The sequence below is a fragment of the Homarus americanus genome, unplaced genomic scaffold (assembly GCF_018991925.1).
Source record: "Homarus americanus isolate GMGI-L3 unplaced genomic scaffold, GMGI_Hamer_2.0 scaffold37049, whole genome shotgun sequence".
Taxonomy (NCBI): domain Eukaryota; kingdom Metazoa; phylum Arthropoda; class Malacostraca; order Decapoda; family Nephropidae; genus Homarus; species Homarus americanus.
In genome coordinates this window covers 714,045-728,319 of record NW_024731829.1, presented here as the reverse complement: position 1 = coordinate 728,319, position 14,275 = coordinate 714,045, and the positions used below count along the sequence as shown (strand labels likewise).

Sequence of the window (14,275 nt, the reverse complement as noted above, 5' to 3'; positions counted from 1 at the left end):
GCGTTGGGCCGCCGTGTAAACAAAGGTTACCCACTAATCGAGTTTTATCAACCCCAAGCAAACAGCACCGTTTGTTTCGGTGGCGTCGTCTGTACAGTCCGCTGACTATCAACAACATCCCCCCCGACATCACCTACGCAGCAACACTCCTCCCGTTGCCCCTCCAAACACACCTACACCGGTACACATCCACTACACTACCCCCACACAGCTATGATCTTGCGAATAAGCTTTTACCTTACGAGTAACCACTACCATAAAGGCGTCTTTAATGCTGCACACACAAGGTAACGCGCCAATAAAAACGCAAGAAATCCTGCCCGTGATATCTGATAGGGTGCGCCGGGTCGGCTTGGAGAGGGCAGGTGGGACGTGGAGTGGCTGGCTATGATTGAAGGGACACTGCCCAGGGGTGGAGGAGAGCTACCGCGACGTGCTGTGTAAGGTGGCTGGTGTCCACACGTGTTTAAAGGAGGCTGGTGTCCACACACACCCGTGTTAGCTAGTGTCCTTATGAGGTAACAACACAGATGCAGCTTGACTGCTAATGTCCCAGAACTTGACGCTACAAGTTCACGGCCACCTATGATCCCGTTCATAACCCCAAGACACAGTACCCGGATAACTGGTTAAATGGACCCCAAATACAATAGGGCCCAACCTAACCACCAGAACTGGGGCCCAGTCAGGTGGTGGATGGGTCAAGAGTGTGAGGGTCAGCTAGGAGGTCATGAGGGAGTGGAGAAACTTGATGTCTTTACTGATGACCTTTGTGTGTGTGTGTGTGTGTGTGTACGAGGCTCAGCATCGGAGAGACTAGATGCCTCTGTCTCCCCAGCTGTAAGCAGATACTACCAAAGGAAAGAGGATTAAGGGAAGCCGTCAAGGAGGTATGCAGGCAGGGAGGTGGTGTGGAGGTAAAGGTGTTCTTATCTCAGTGCAATTAGATGCTTCAACGACTGAGGCAAATAAGTCATTCTCCAAGTATTTGTCTCCATAGAATCTACAGCTCTTAAAGTTTTGAAAGGTGGGACTTTTTTTACGGGAAGGGGAGGGGGAATGGTGTGAGGAGGGTGGGGAAAGGTGAGGAAGGAGAAGGTGATGAGGGTGGGGAAGGTGAGGAAGGAGGGGGGAGGTGGGGAAGGTGAGGAGGTGAGGGGGAAGGTGAGGAGAGGTGAGGGAGGAGGGTGGGGGAAGGTGAGGAGGAGGGAGGTGGGGAAGGAGGGGTGAGGGGAAGGTGAGGGGAGGGAGAGGGGAGGTAAGAGGGTGGGTGGGTGGGAAGGAAGGTGGTCATCACACCAGAGGTGTAAGACGTGACTCAGACAATAGGCAGATCCCATGACAAGAGCTGAGGGTCACATGTTGAGGATTCTCTCTTGCATAAAAAAAAACACCACCCAACTTTACATAATCCATCCACGAGGTGAAGGTGCCAAGAGATAGGTCAGGGTGCCATACGAAGGGGTCAGGGTGCCATACGAGGGGTCAGGGTGCCATACGAGGGGTCAGGGTGCCATACGAAGAGGTCAGGATGCCATACGAAGAGGTCAGGATGCCATACGATGAATCAGGGTGCCACAAAAGACTCGTCAGGATATCATACGACAAACACACAACAATCCACGCATACAAAAACAACAACAAAAGAAACAATAACATACCAGCGGCAGGTCTACAAGAGCAAAGGTTACCGCCACAAAATTAACTTAATTCTCTACCTCACCTTTGTCCCTTAAGTAATGCGAAGAACCTGTGTAGTTAAAGTACTCGTAGTGTTAATATAGAGCCTCAGTGTTAATAATTGGGTTTCATTTGATATATTGTAGATAAATTTAACCACTTTGGTATATTATAACAAATTAAGTATATTTCCTTTTATTTTCTATTATTTCTTTATCGTTTCTTACTATTTTTCTCTTTATTTCTCTTCTTTATTATTTAATTCTCTTTCTTAGTCTTTCGTTCGTATAGACTTAAGAGAGTGAGGTGAAGGAGGTGGGATGGAATATGATATATAAAATAATTAGGTTACATTCGTGTTGGCTTGTGGACGATGACAACTACACCTGGGTAATCAAGCTGTAACCCACGATCTTCAACACAGACCAAGGTGTATGCCCAGGTAATCCAGGTCAGGTAACTAACAATTAACAATGATCAATAGTATCCGGTCATACATATCTTCACTAATTTCTAAGTCTTTGTGTGACATGTTAGGTTTTGTTGTCATCAGCCTTCAGTTCCGTCAAGATTAATGAAGTCATCTTGGTTACTGGGGAGCGTATTTACATGCTCCAGCTAAGCGAGACGCCTCACCGGGTCACCCTCCATTACGATGAGGAGGTGGGCGGAGGTGGGCGGGGGCTGGTTGCTGTAAGTTGGTTCACTCACACGTATTTTTGAGTCTTACGTCACACTCACTCTACACGTCCCTCCCATATAACAGTGACCCCACCACACCTCTTCCACACCCTCCCTCACCACCTCCCAAACCCTGACCACATCCTTCCCAACTGCCATCACGTTGTACAGTCACCACTTCCTTCCCCCCACCACACCCTCCCCACCATCACCGCCACACACCCCAACACCCTCACACACCAATGGCGTTTGATTTTTCTCCATAAACTAGAAAATACCGTAGAGTTAACACCCAGCTTAAGTTTACGACGGTATTAGTTAATTCCAGTTAGGTTCACATCAGGTAAACACCACGTAAGACTTGCAACGCTCATTATCATACACAAGACATTTAGCAACAATCATTGATCTTGCAATAACTCAAATGAAAGATTCAAATAACCTCCAACCAATCACCAACGGGTCCAATAACCTTCGACCAATCACCAACGAGAATGACAATGACCCATAACAATAACAACAATTTATTTCATATATCCTAAGTGTTTTCAACCCCACTTCAGCCAATCAACATTGAGGACAGCGTGGAGTTAGCCAATAAACATCAAGGACCTCGTGGAGTCGACCAATCAACAACCAAGGACCACAGCCTGAGGCGACAATATCCGAGGTGGAAAATGTGGGTTGGCTGCAACACGTGGTATAGGAGCCGAACAACTAACATACACACACACATACATACACAACCGTTATGTATGTATGTATGTATGTATGTAGACACAACAAGACTGGGAGTAAAATAACTTGGCGCATATGTGTGTCCGCCTCCAATTTAGGCTGGTGTTCTTATGTGTTTGGGTTGGCGGAGAGAAGTGTGACTCACTACTGGACCAAAACCACCATGTTCTGGGGTAAACATTTCTCGTATTCTTAATCTACTTCCTCCTCTTGCCACCTCACCTCCACACACACTAATGAGTGGGTGTTTACCTGAGCGCTGCCGTACAACCTCTATCCTCCTCCATTATTTATAACTAAACAATTTGACCTCTAACAATATCTCTTGAACCCCGAACCTCCACCAGCGACACTCACTTGAACCCCGAACCTACACCAACAACACTTGAACCCCGAACCTCCACCAACAACACTCACTTGAACCCCGAACCTCCACCAGCGACACTCACTTGAACCCCGAACCTCCACCAACAACACTTGAACTCAGGGGCATCAACACGAGAAGGAGACCACCGCTACCCCCCCCCCCCACCATCGAGTGCTTGAAGAGGACTGACCCCTCATATCACTACAATCAAATACCCAACGGTTTTTTGTAGACAGTGTCCGATCTTACGTGCCTCTAGGTGTAGGATAGGATAGGAAAAGATGGATGGATGGATAGTCGACTGAAAATAATCGGACTGGTCAGGTCTTATTGTACTGTCCCTCAAAGCTGGAGGCCTTGGGAAATGTATCATGTTATAAGTATGTTTCTAGAAAATCTATAATTATATGCATTATTATAGACTGATGTTACCTGGAATCATATGCACAGGTTAATATTGCTGAAAATGTGGCAACTTAGAACAAATAGTAATGTGTTATTTTACCGTCTCTATAACCTGTGTAGCGAGGGTGAACTATTCTAGAGTTATAACTATCCTCACCTGCCTCGTCTTGGTGGCTTGAAGAACTATTTTAAGAACATAAGAATGAAGGAAACTGTATTAACTTTATCGAGCCCAAGTTTTATCACTCGTATGTCTGCCCAACCTATACTTCCCGGCGAGTTCGAGGTAATATATTCAAAACACTGTGGCACTGTCCCAAAGTACAGTGTTGGGTGTCATAAACGAGGTAACGACTGCATAAATCTTTCCGAGCTGGACCAACATCACCTTATAGTGTCAGATACAGCTCGTTACACACACAATGCTCCTCTGACAACATGATTTATTAGGTTGGTTATGACTGTGACTTCAAATTTAAGAGCAGTGGCCATACTCACCCCTCCCCCCCCAGCCCTGAACGTATGTCCATTCTCGCAGGCCAAAACCAATGTCCTTCATGGCCACCACATTCCTACCACCCAAAATAATGATTGTCCTGTGTGAAGAATGTCTCAACACCTTCTTACTGTAAGGGTCACACCTCAACAAGACACGGGTATAGCAGCCATGGAGCCATACTGCGGAGTGGGTACACGGTGTTTGTGATGTGTGTAGTACTACCTGGTGCCTCCATTACTCCCAGGTGTCTGCTGTTAATGGAGCACCGCCAATACCAAGACATCGGTGTCAACATGTCATCAGTTGTCCCGCCTGTGTGGCCGTATGAACCTAACCCCACCTCTACCTCATTATGCCACCTCACGTATGTCACTGTACCCATATGGCGAGCCTCCAGAAACAGGTATGTGACTTCTCCAAGCAATGGTTATATTGTGGCTGTATGTTTGTGGCACTTACTGTCACTTCCCCTTTAGTACTGACACTCGCACACCTCCCTCACAGCCACAATACCTGAACATAACGACAAGTCCATCTGCTTATCTGAGTTGTGTAATTTAAGTGTTCACCAGGGGTCAGGTACACAAGACATACATAATTATACAAGAACACAGTGTGTGTGTGTGTGTGTGTGTGTGTGTGTGTGAATGTTCACTTTTCTGGATGAAATTTCCATTAATGAAATTTCCATTAAGGTAGAGAATCCAGGATAATTCCCGAGAGAAACAGTTCTTATTAACATACTTCAAGTGGACGACCTTCATATCTTAAGTCAAGACTTGTTATCTCTGCTGTACTCAACAACAAGGTCACACTAGTAAACAAGCTGCACATTATAAGTGCTCACCGTGTGAAGGCGCACACTTATAAAAAAAATTAAAAACAATGAATTAAACGTCCCCTTCAAAAAGTAACACTTAATTGTTACGTGGCTGATACTTGTGGCGTTTATTGTGACGTTTTAAACTTCGCTTTCAGGAGTGTGTCCTGTGTCAGGACACTGAAGCTCCTAGATTGTCAGGACAATGAAGACTCAATAACCGAATGTTGCTTGTTATTTGTTATCACTAGGTCCACCCACCTGCCTGTCTCTACGCCGCCCACCTTCCCCGCCCTAACACACCACTCACCCTGACCCACCAACACAATGATCTCCCGCCCCCGAGCACAACACAGACTAATACTCCACGTGCCCCGCCACAAGGTAAACCTGGTTTCTTAGCTGGCAGGAGAGAACTACGTACAGTACATCTTCCCGCTCTGGGCACTACGATCCCCAATAGTTTCCTGGAGAGCTCGTGGTGGCCCAGGGTGAATACGTGACGATCCCCCAAGTTTCCTCACTAATCCCCCTCGCCTCCTTCTCACCATAACCAGTGTGACCAGTTTCTGTTGGGACTCGATTTTACACTGGTTGGGGAGGGAGGTGGAGGGGGAGACAGCAGGCCCACACTGATGGCTCCGACGTACTCTATACCCCGACGCTTTCAACTCCCATACGTCCCATCTACTACACAGCCACTGCATCAACGTAAACACACAACACAATCATTGCATCAACGTAAACACACAACACAATCACTGCATCAACGTAAACACACAACACAATCACTGCATCAACGTAAACACACAACACAATCACTACATCAACGTAAAAATACAACACAATCACTGCATCAACGTAAACACACAACACAATCATTGCATCAACGTACACACACAACACAATCACTGCATCAACGTAAAAATACAACACAATCACTGCATCAACGTAAACACACAACACACTCACTGCATCAACGTAAAAATACAACACAATCACTGCATCAACGTAAACACACAACACAATCACTGCATCAACGTAAACACACAACACAATCACTGCATCAACGTAAAAATACAACACAATCACTGCATCAACGTACACACACAACACAATCACTGCAACAACGTAAAAATACAACACAATCACTGCATCAACGTAAACACACAACACAATCACTGCATCAACGTAAAAATACAACACAATCACTGCATCAACGTAAAAATACAACACAATCACTGCAACAACGTAAAAATACAACACAATCACTGCATCAACGTAAACACACAACACAATCACTGCATCAACGTAAACACACAACAAAATCACTGCATCAACGTACACACACAACACAATCATTGCATCAACGTAAAAATACAACACAATCACTGCATCAACGTAAACACACACAATCAGCACACAACAAAATCACTGCATCAACGTAAACACACACAATCAACACACAACACAGCCACTGCATCAACGTAAACACACAACAATCAACACAATCACTGCATCAACGTAGACACAACACAGCCACCAAACACGCACTACATGGACCACTGTCTACACACTGGGAACTTCACCATGATAGTGATATTTGCAACAGGGCCGAGGAGCCTGAATGTAGGTAAAAATGCAGCAGCAGGTTTTGGTGGCGAGACACCTGCTGCCTGCACCACAGCACACCGTTACTCCTGCCACACTATGTGTACTCTACTGTAGTCTATACTGTACCACCACGCCACACTCCCACCGTTACCCACACTTTCTTCTTTACACACCTCTGCCTCGCTCGTATACTTCTTAACTTGTAACATTTTCCCTCAACAGTTTACAAGCTACCACAAACTCACACAGCCACTGACATGAAGCTACACAGGTGTGGATAACTAGATTGGGACTGTTTTCACAACTTACAGGATTTTTCACTACTTATAAGAATAAAGTCCCTCCATCACAAGAGAAGCTTGAGCAGCTGTGCTACATTAACGTGTGTGTGTGTCTCGCCAACACAAAAGAGAGAACGTAAGCATGTGACTCGCTGATTTTCTACTTCTTAAACGCATTCAACTGCGTGGCAGTGGTGGTAAGTGGGTTAACACACACAACTCGCTAATCCACGAGGGTAACGACCATTACACAGGTGAGTCTGGCCACAGATGTGTTCAACGATGAACAACGTGCTGCGTCCAGGCAGGTGTAACCACAATGTGCTGGTCACATTATCCTGGCGTATGAGGGCCTCCGAGTTCCCACCACAACACATTCACACACACATACAAACACAGGTGCTTCTGCTGCTCTTACTGATTGCTGTAGACAGCAGGGGAGTCGACGGTGATGGTTGCTGCAGAAGGTCTGAAGTAACTCATGAGTAACGTGGTGGAACAGCTGCAACACAACACACACTCCCCAGCAGGCGACCGCGCACACCACACCCTCACGCCACCACTCCCTTCACTCCACTATCCCCCAAACGCTCGGCTCGACGTTGCCAGGACGTCCTCACTGCTCACTCCCCCACTTTGTCCCCCCAACCCCAAGCTTCCCGCGCCCGTCTACTCCCCCCTCCCCACCTCGCCCAGCTACACCCCCAGTCAGACCACCACCATCCCTACGCCATCAACTGCCACTACTCTCCACACACCACCACTACCACCTCCCACCCTCTCCTTGTTTATCCTTGACATTTAAAACAAAACCACCATCCCACGTCCAATATTTTCATTATTAAATTAGGAAAACTGACGTCCAACAAGCCAACAGTCACGGCTAACTGCTGGGTGGCACCACAAACACACTAGATGGCAACTGGACGCTACGTACCGAGAATTCTTGACATGGAAGAGGCCGACCCTCCCTCACTCCCTCCACTCATTCATTCCAGACCCATCTCGTCTTAGGGAACTCCACTACATCAAAGCTTAATCCCCCAATACACCCAGTATAACACAGCAGTACCCACCAGTAACACCTCTGCTTAGGTCTCAGTCCCTCAGGCACTCTCCAGGAGGAAATATTTCGAACCGAAGTGCGTCAGGTGTGGGGGAGGCGCCGGAGCTTCACCTTGAGAGGAACTAGCGAGAGAGGAATCATTTAGGAAGTACAGTACCCGCAGTGGGCTACAAATAGACAGAGGCCTCCCTATGATGCTACACGTCTTAAATCAGGGTGAAAATGTAATTAAAAATCTAACTAAAGGTTGTCCAAGATCACAGTCACCATACCCGCACACCACACCACAACACCACACACCCTCACTCCACCACACCCTCACCCTACCCACTCCCTCACCCCACACCCTCACTCTCACCCACTTCCGCTAAATGAAAATACATCTCACCTGACAAAAAACGAAATTTATCTACCAAGTTTTATTAAATTTAGTTCAACCGGTTTTCAGATATTTTATTCAAGCAGACATGTAACAAAGACCCGTCACTCTCAATAACAAAATATTAACAGCATAGGTATAAAAATGAACAAAAACTTTAACAACAATAATATATCATCCATTTGCTAAGATTAAACTAGTCACATATGAACAAGACGGCCCATTATTTAAGGCCACCGTGATATCCACTCTTGTAGATAGATATAATTCTTTCAGTACAATCGTCATATCAGTTAATATTGGTTTATCATGTAATAGTCGGGGTCAAAAGTTCATTGCCTCCCAAATTGAAGCAGTATCGACCCCAAATTGAAGCAGTAACGACACCAAATTGAAGCAGTATCGACACCAAACTGAAGCAGTATCGACCCCAAACTGAAGCAGTATCGACCCCAAACTGAAGCAGTATCGACCCCAAATTGAAGCAGTATCAACACCAAAATGAAGCAGTATCGACCCAAAATAAAAAATAAAACAACACACCCGCACCAGATGACAGCAGGATAAGTTAGACACCTATCCAATTTCACCACAGGGGGAAGAGAACCTTTGTCCGAAACTGTACACACCACCCAAAAAGTATCTGGACGATTTTGTGTTAGACAATAGGACACAACTGTGATTTTGACAACCCTACCGAGACAATAGGAGTTGCAAGTGTTCATTTTGAAACTGATCGAACGGTAAAGAAACTTTTTGGGGGGAGTTTGTGTACATAAGACAGTGCAGGTAAACACGTGATAATAAACCTCGATGCATCTACGGACAGCCCAAGAAGTGCCATGTAAGGCTTATTCCCAGTGAGATTCCCCCCTAACATTATATAGGTGGAATATTAATTCCCGAACCTAACCTAACCTAACCTATCCCCCCACCCCACCCCCACCCCCAGGTAGAGCTTAGGGTGTAATAAGCTGGGGAGTCAAAAGTTTTTGGTGATCATTAACGTTATATTGCCGCCACCTGTGTACAGTAGATGGTCGTGAGAGCACACAGGTGTTCTAACCAATCAACACCTGTCGTAACTCCTGAGACAGGTGTTGTCATGTACAGGAAGAATTAAAAGTTATTCAGCGAGTTATCCATCGTGAATTTTGGATAGTAAGTAAGATATACATTCATACAATTGTCGTTCATTATGTATACAGGGCATACACCAAGGAATCAGCATCATTTATTATGTATACTAACCTAACCTAACCCTGGCAAGTCACGCTTCACAAGATAAGAGCGTCAAGGGGGGCAAAGAATTGTGACAACGTGTGATATCAAGGAGGGGGGTAGGAAGAGGGGATGAGGTGGGGGGATGGGCGATGAGAGGGGTGGGGGATGGGATGGGATGAGAGGGGTGGGGATGATGGGATGCGAGGGGTGGGGAGGGGATGAGGGGTGGGGAGGGATGAGTGGTGGGGAGGGATGAGTGTGGGAGGGAGGAGGGGGTGGGGAGGGATGAGGGGGAAGGGGAGAGGGAGTAAGGAAAGTGTAAAAATAATATCACCCCAGACCTTTAAAAGAGTTAAGTGGGTAATGCATGTTAGGGATGACGAGGGGGCGGGTGTGTTCTCTTAGAGCTTCTTTACATCTGGGTCATTATGTCTCACCACATCACCACCCGCGCTACACCACCCACCACCACCTGTGCACACACACACACACACACACACACACACACACACACACACACACACACACACACACACACACACACACTACCACCCGCCATCAAAGCTGTCATCAATGCCAGTATTCATAAGAAACTCCTGACCCAGTTAACATATGACAACTCTCTCTCTCTCTCTCTCTCTCTCGTTCTAACCAAACATTCAATCATATACTCATCCCTACTTTACCTACTCACCCTGATTCTTATTTTTTTATTTACTGTTTGGGGGGAATATCAACACAACTCAGGTATACAGTCCAGAGGTGTGTAGTAATTAGTAGTGGCGACAGACTGTTCAAGGTGGTCAGATAACATAAAGATTAATATATGCATAAACTCTTAATATAGTAAATTTTTGTACACAGTTCCACGACGTTAAATTTACCAGAGGGAAAATATTTAACACACACACACACACTTCATCCTTGACCACCGACGGGTCAAGACGGGTCAGACGCACCTGGCGCTGCTCAGCAGCAGCCACGCCAACTATTATGTTGGCCCATACCAACTCCCTCCCCTGAACCCTCCTCCCCACCGGAATATCAACAAGTTCTCGCCAGAAGTTACTATTTCATTAGGAAAAGGAATGGAACCAGTGGTGAACAGTGCTTAAATCAGTGAAAAACAACTCGGCAGTTACAGTTGAGTCTTACCCAAGCTAACCTTCACACATTGAGGTCCCAGGTACCCAGTGATAATTCCCCGAGACTCCACGATAGAGAGGCCTGGGATCACACCTTACCCACTTGAGTGAGTGAAGTCCTGTGACAACAGACCACGTGGTGTCCTCATGATGCTACGACACCACGTAGTGAATGAGTTGCTACAGCATCATGTGGAGTTCCTCATAACACCATCTGTGAGGGAATTACTACACCACGTGATGCCCCTCATAACACCGTCTGTGAGGGAATTACTACGCCATGTGATGCCCCTCATAACACCATCTGTGAGGAAATTATTACACCACATCAGGCCCCTCATACACCATCTGTGAGGGAATTACTACACCACATCAGGTCCCTCATAACACCATCTGCGAGGGAATTACAACATCATCAGGCCCCTCGTAACACCATCTGTGAGGGAATTACTACACCACGTCAAGCCCCTCATAACACCACCTGTGAGGGAACTAGTACTCCACGTGATGCCCCTCATAACGCCATCTGTGAGGGAGTTACTACACTACGAGTCTGCTGTTCAACACCTCAGCTCACATGATCTACGTGTGTAAACATTAATCTGTATGTTCACTGTATGTTCCTTCACCTTTCTCTAATGAAGGCTTTTGTTAAACCACCAATGTATGTAATAAGTCATTTATGTCCATTGTCTATTTTCAGCCTTCGGGCTGCAAACTTTTTCAATGAACCGTTAATTATTATTATTATTACACACACACACACACACACACACTGTTCTCTCATACAGCTCCAGATTAAAGGACTCCCTCTCTCACTAACCACTCTCCTTACCTACCTCCCTCCCTCCCTCCCTCACCGACCTTCCTCCCCTCGACCACTCATTGCGTCCCACCCTCTCTCACTGACCATTCTCCTCCCCTCCCTCTCTCACCTCACTCCCTCTCCTCGACCACTCATTGCGTCCCACCCTCTCTCACTGACCATTCTCCTCCCCTCCCTCTTTCACCTCACTCCCTCTCCTCGACCACTCATGTGATGTAGTCGTGGCCAGAATTAGGCTAGGAAACAGACACATCTGGCAAGTTAGTAACGCTGTACCCATACCGGAGCACTCAGCATGTAAACTTTGTGATAAACCTTTAAAGCATACACTTGAACACTATATTATTGAATGTGACACTGTCAAAGACTTCAGGCCACCTGATTTATTGTATCTTGAACTATGTAATTACTTCATTGAATCAGGTGTGCTTGAGGACATTCTTGCTGTTTATCCCAAATTTGCTAGCCCACACTGATTAGTCTTCAATTAGAATATGACTCCAATGTATGTGATCCACTGACCTATATATACTGCTAATGAATATGATGTATTTCCTTCTTTGTGTACGAACCTCTGTCCTGCATGGCAGTGAACAGTGGCATTACCCACATGAATCTGACCTATATATAGTGTCAATGAATATGATGCATTCTTTGTGTTCGAACCTCTGTCCTGTATGGCAGTGAAAAGTGACATTACCCACATGAATCTGACCTATATATAGTGTCAATGAATATGATGCATTCTTTGTGTTCGAACCTCTGTCCTGTATGGCAGTGAAAAGTGACATTACCCACATGAATCTGACCTATATATAGTGTCAATGAATATGGTGCATTCTTTGTGTACGAACCTCTGTCCTGTATGGCAGTGAAAAGTGACATTACCCACATGAATCTGACCTATATATAGTGTCAATGAATATGGTGCATTCTTTGTGTACGAACCTCTGTCCTGTATGGCAGTGAAAAGTGACATTACCCACATGAATCTGACCGACGTATATGTATGTATATATGTATATGTATGTACATGTGTGTGTGTGTGTTTACATATATGTATATGTACTGTCAATGAATATGATGCATCTCTTTGTGTACGAACCTCTGTCCTGCATGGCAGTGAACAGTGACATTACCCATATGAACCTGACCTCTATACATTTATAGTTGTTAATGAATATGATGTATTTCTTTGTGTATGAACCTCTGTCCTGCGTGGCAGTGAGAAGTGATACCACCCTCAGTGTCAAGACCTGACTGAATTACTCAGAAAAAGCAAACTGTACTACAAGCTCTGCCAATAAATTTGTTAAACTAAAAAAATCGACCACTCAAGCGTCCTTCCCTTCCTCCCATACTCCCCGACCTGCACTCTCCCTCCATCCTTTCCAGACCATTCTTCCCTCTCAGTCTCTCTCACCCCCCTCCGACCACCCCTCCCTCATCCCCCCTCCCTCTCCTATCACCCTTCCTCCCTCCCATACTTCCTGAATTGAATTGAATGGAACTATATACAATCGAGGCTCCAGATTATACTCACCAGTCCTATATAATGTGGAACCTAAACTCTACGTAAGTAATACAAGAAACACGAGTAAATATAAAAGCATAGCGGCAATTTTACTGTGAGATTCCATTTCAATTTTGGGACACGCATCCGGTGTGTTCAATGTGAAGGTGAAGGCTACTGTGTGTGTGAGTGTGTGTGTGTGAGTGTGTGTGTGAGTGTGTGTGTGTGTGTGTGTGTGTGTGTGTGTGTGTGTTTGTTTGTTTTCTCTTTCGTGGTTTTATTCTATATACTACTACTAATAATAATAAATAACAAAAACAACAACAATAATAATAATAATTAATAAGGATCACCTGAAGATTCATCACCCCAGCCAGCTCCACCTGAAGATTCATCACCCCAGCCCAGCTTTCTGAAGATTCACCACCCCAGCCAGCTCCAGCTCAAGATTCAGCCAGCTAGCCCACCTGAAGATTCATCACCCCAGCCAGCCCACCTGAAGATTCATCACCCCAGCCAGCTAGCCCACCTGAAGATTCATCACCCCAGCCAGCTCCACCTGAAGATTCACCCCAGCCAGCTCCACCTGAAGATTCATCACCCCAGCCAGCTCCACCTGAAGATCATCACCCCAGCCAGCTCCACCTGAAGATTCATCACCCCAGCCAGCTCCACCTGAAGATTCATCACCCCAGCCAGCTCCACCTGAAGATTCATCACCCCAGCCAGCTCCACCTGAAGATTCATCACCCCAGCCAGCCCACCTGAAGAATCATCACCCCAGCCAGCTCCACCTGAAGATTCATCACCCCAGCCAGCTCCACCCTGGAAGATTCATCACCCCCAGCTCCACCTGAAAGTTCAACCTCCACCTGAAGAATCATCACCCCAGCCAGCTCCACCTGAAGATTCATCACCCCAGCCAGCTCCACCTGAAGAATCATCACCCCCCAGCCAGCTCACCCCAGCCAGCTCCACCTGAAGATTCATCACCCCAGCCAGCCCACAGATTCATCACCAGCTCAGCTCCACCTGAG

The 14,275-nt window shown here is 46.1% G+C and overlaps 1 protein-coding gene across 4 annotated transcripts in view; it reads right to left on the bottom strand.

The window, feature by feature from the left end:
- Positions 1 to 14,275, bottom strand: part of LOC121867847 (phosphatidylcholine:ceramide cholinephosphotransferase 2-like) — a 70,838-nt gene that overhangs the window by 30,705 nt on the left and 25,858 nt on the right. Inside the window, exon 1 of one of the 4 annotated variants that reach the window (XM_042367967.1) lies at positions 7,504 to 7,675. The exons of the other annotated variants lie outside the window; for them this stretch is intronic. Within the exon in view, the coding sequence (XP_042223901.1) occupies positions 7,504 to 7,568 (65 nt within the window). The 5' untranslated portion in view covers positions 7,569 to 7,675. Of the gene's footprint in view, positions 1 to 7,503; positions 7,676 to 14,275 lie in introns of those variants that run through there. 4 annotated transcript variants of the gene reach the window in all.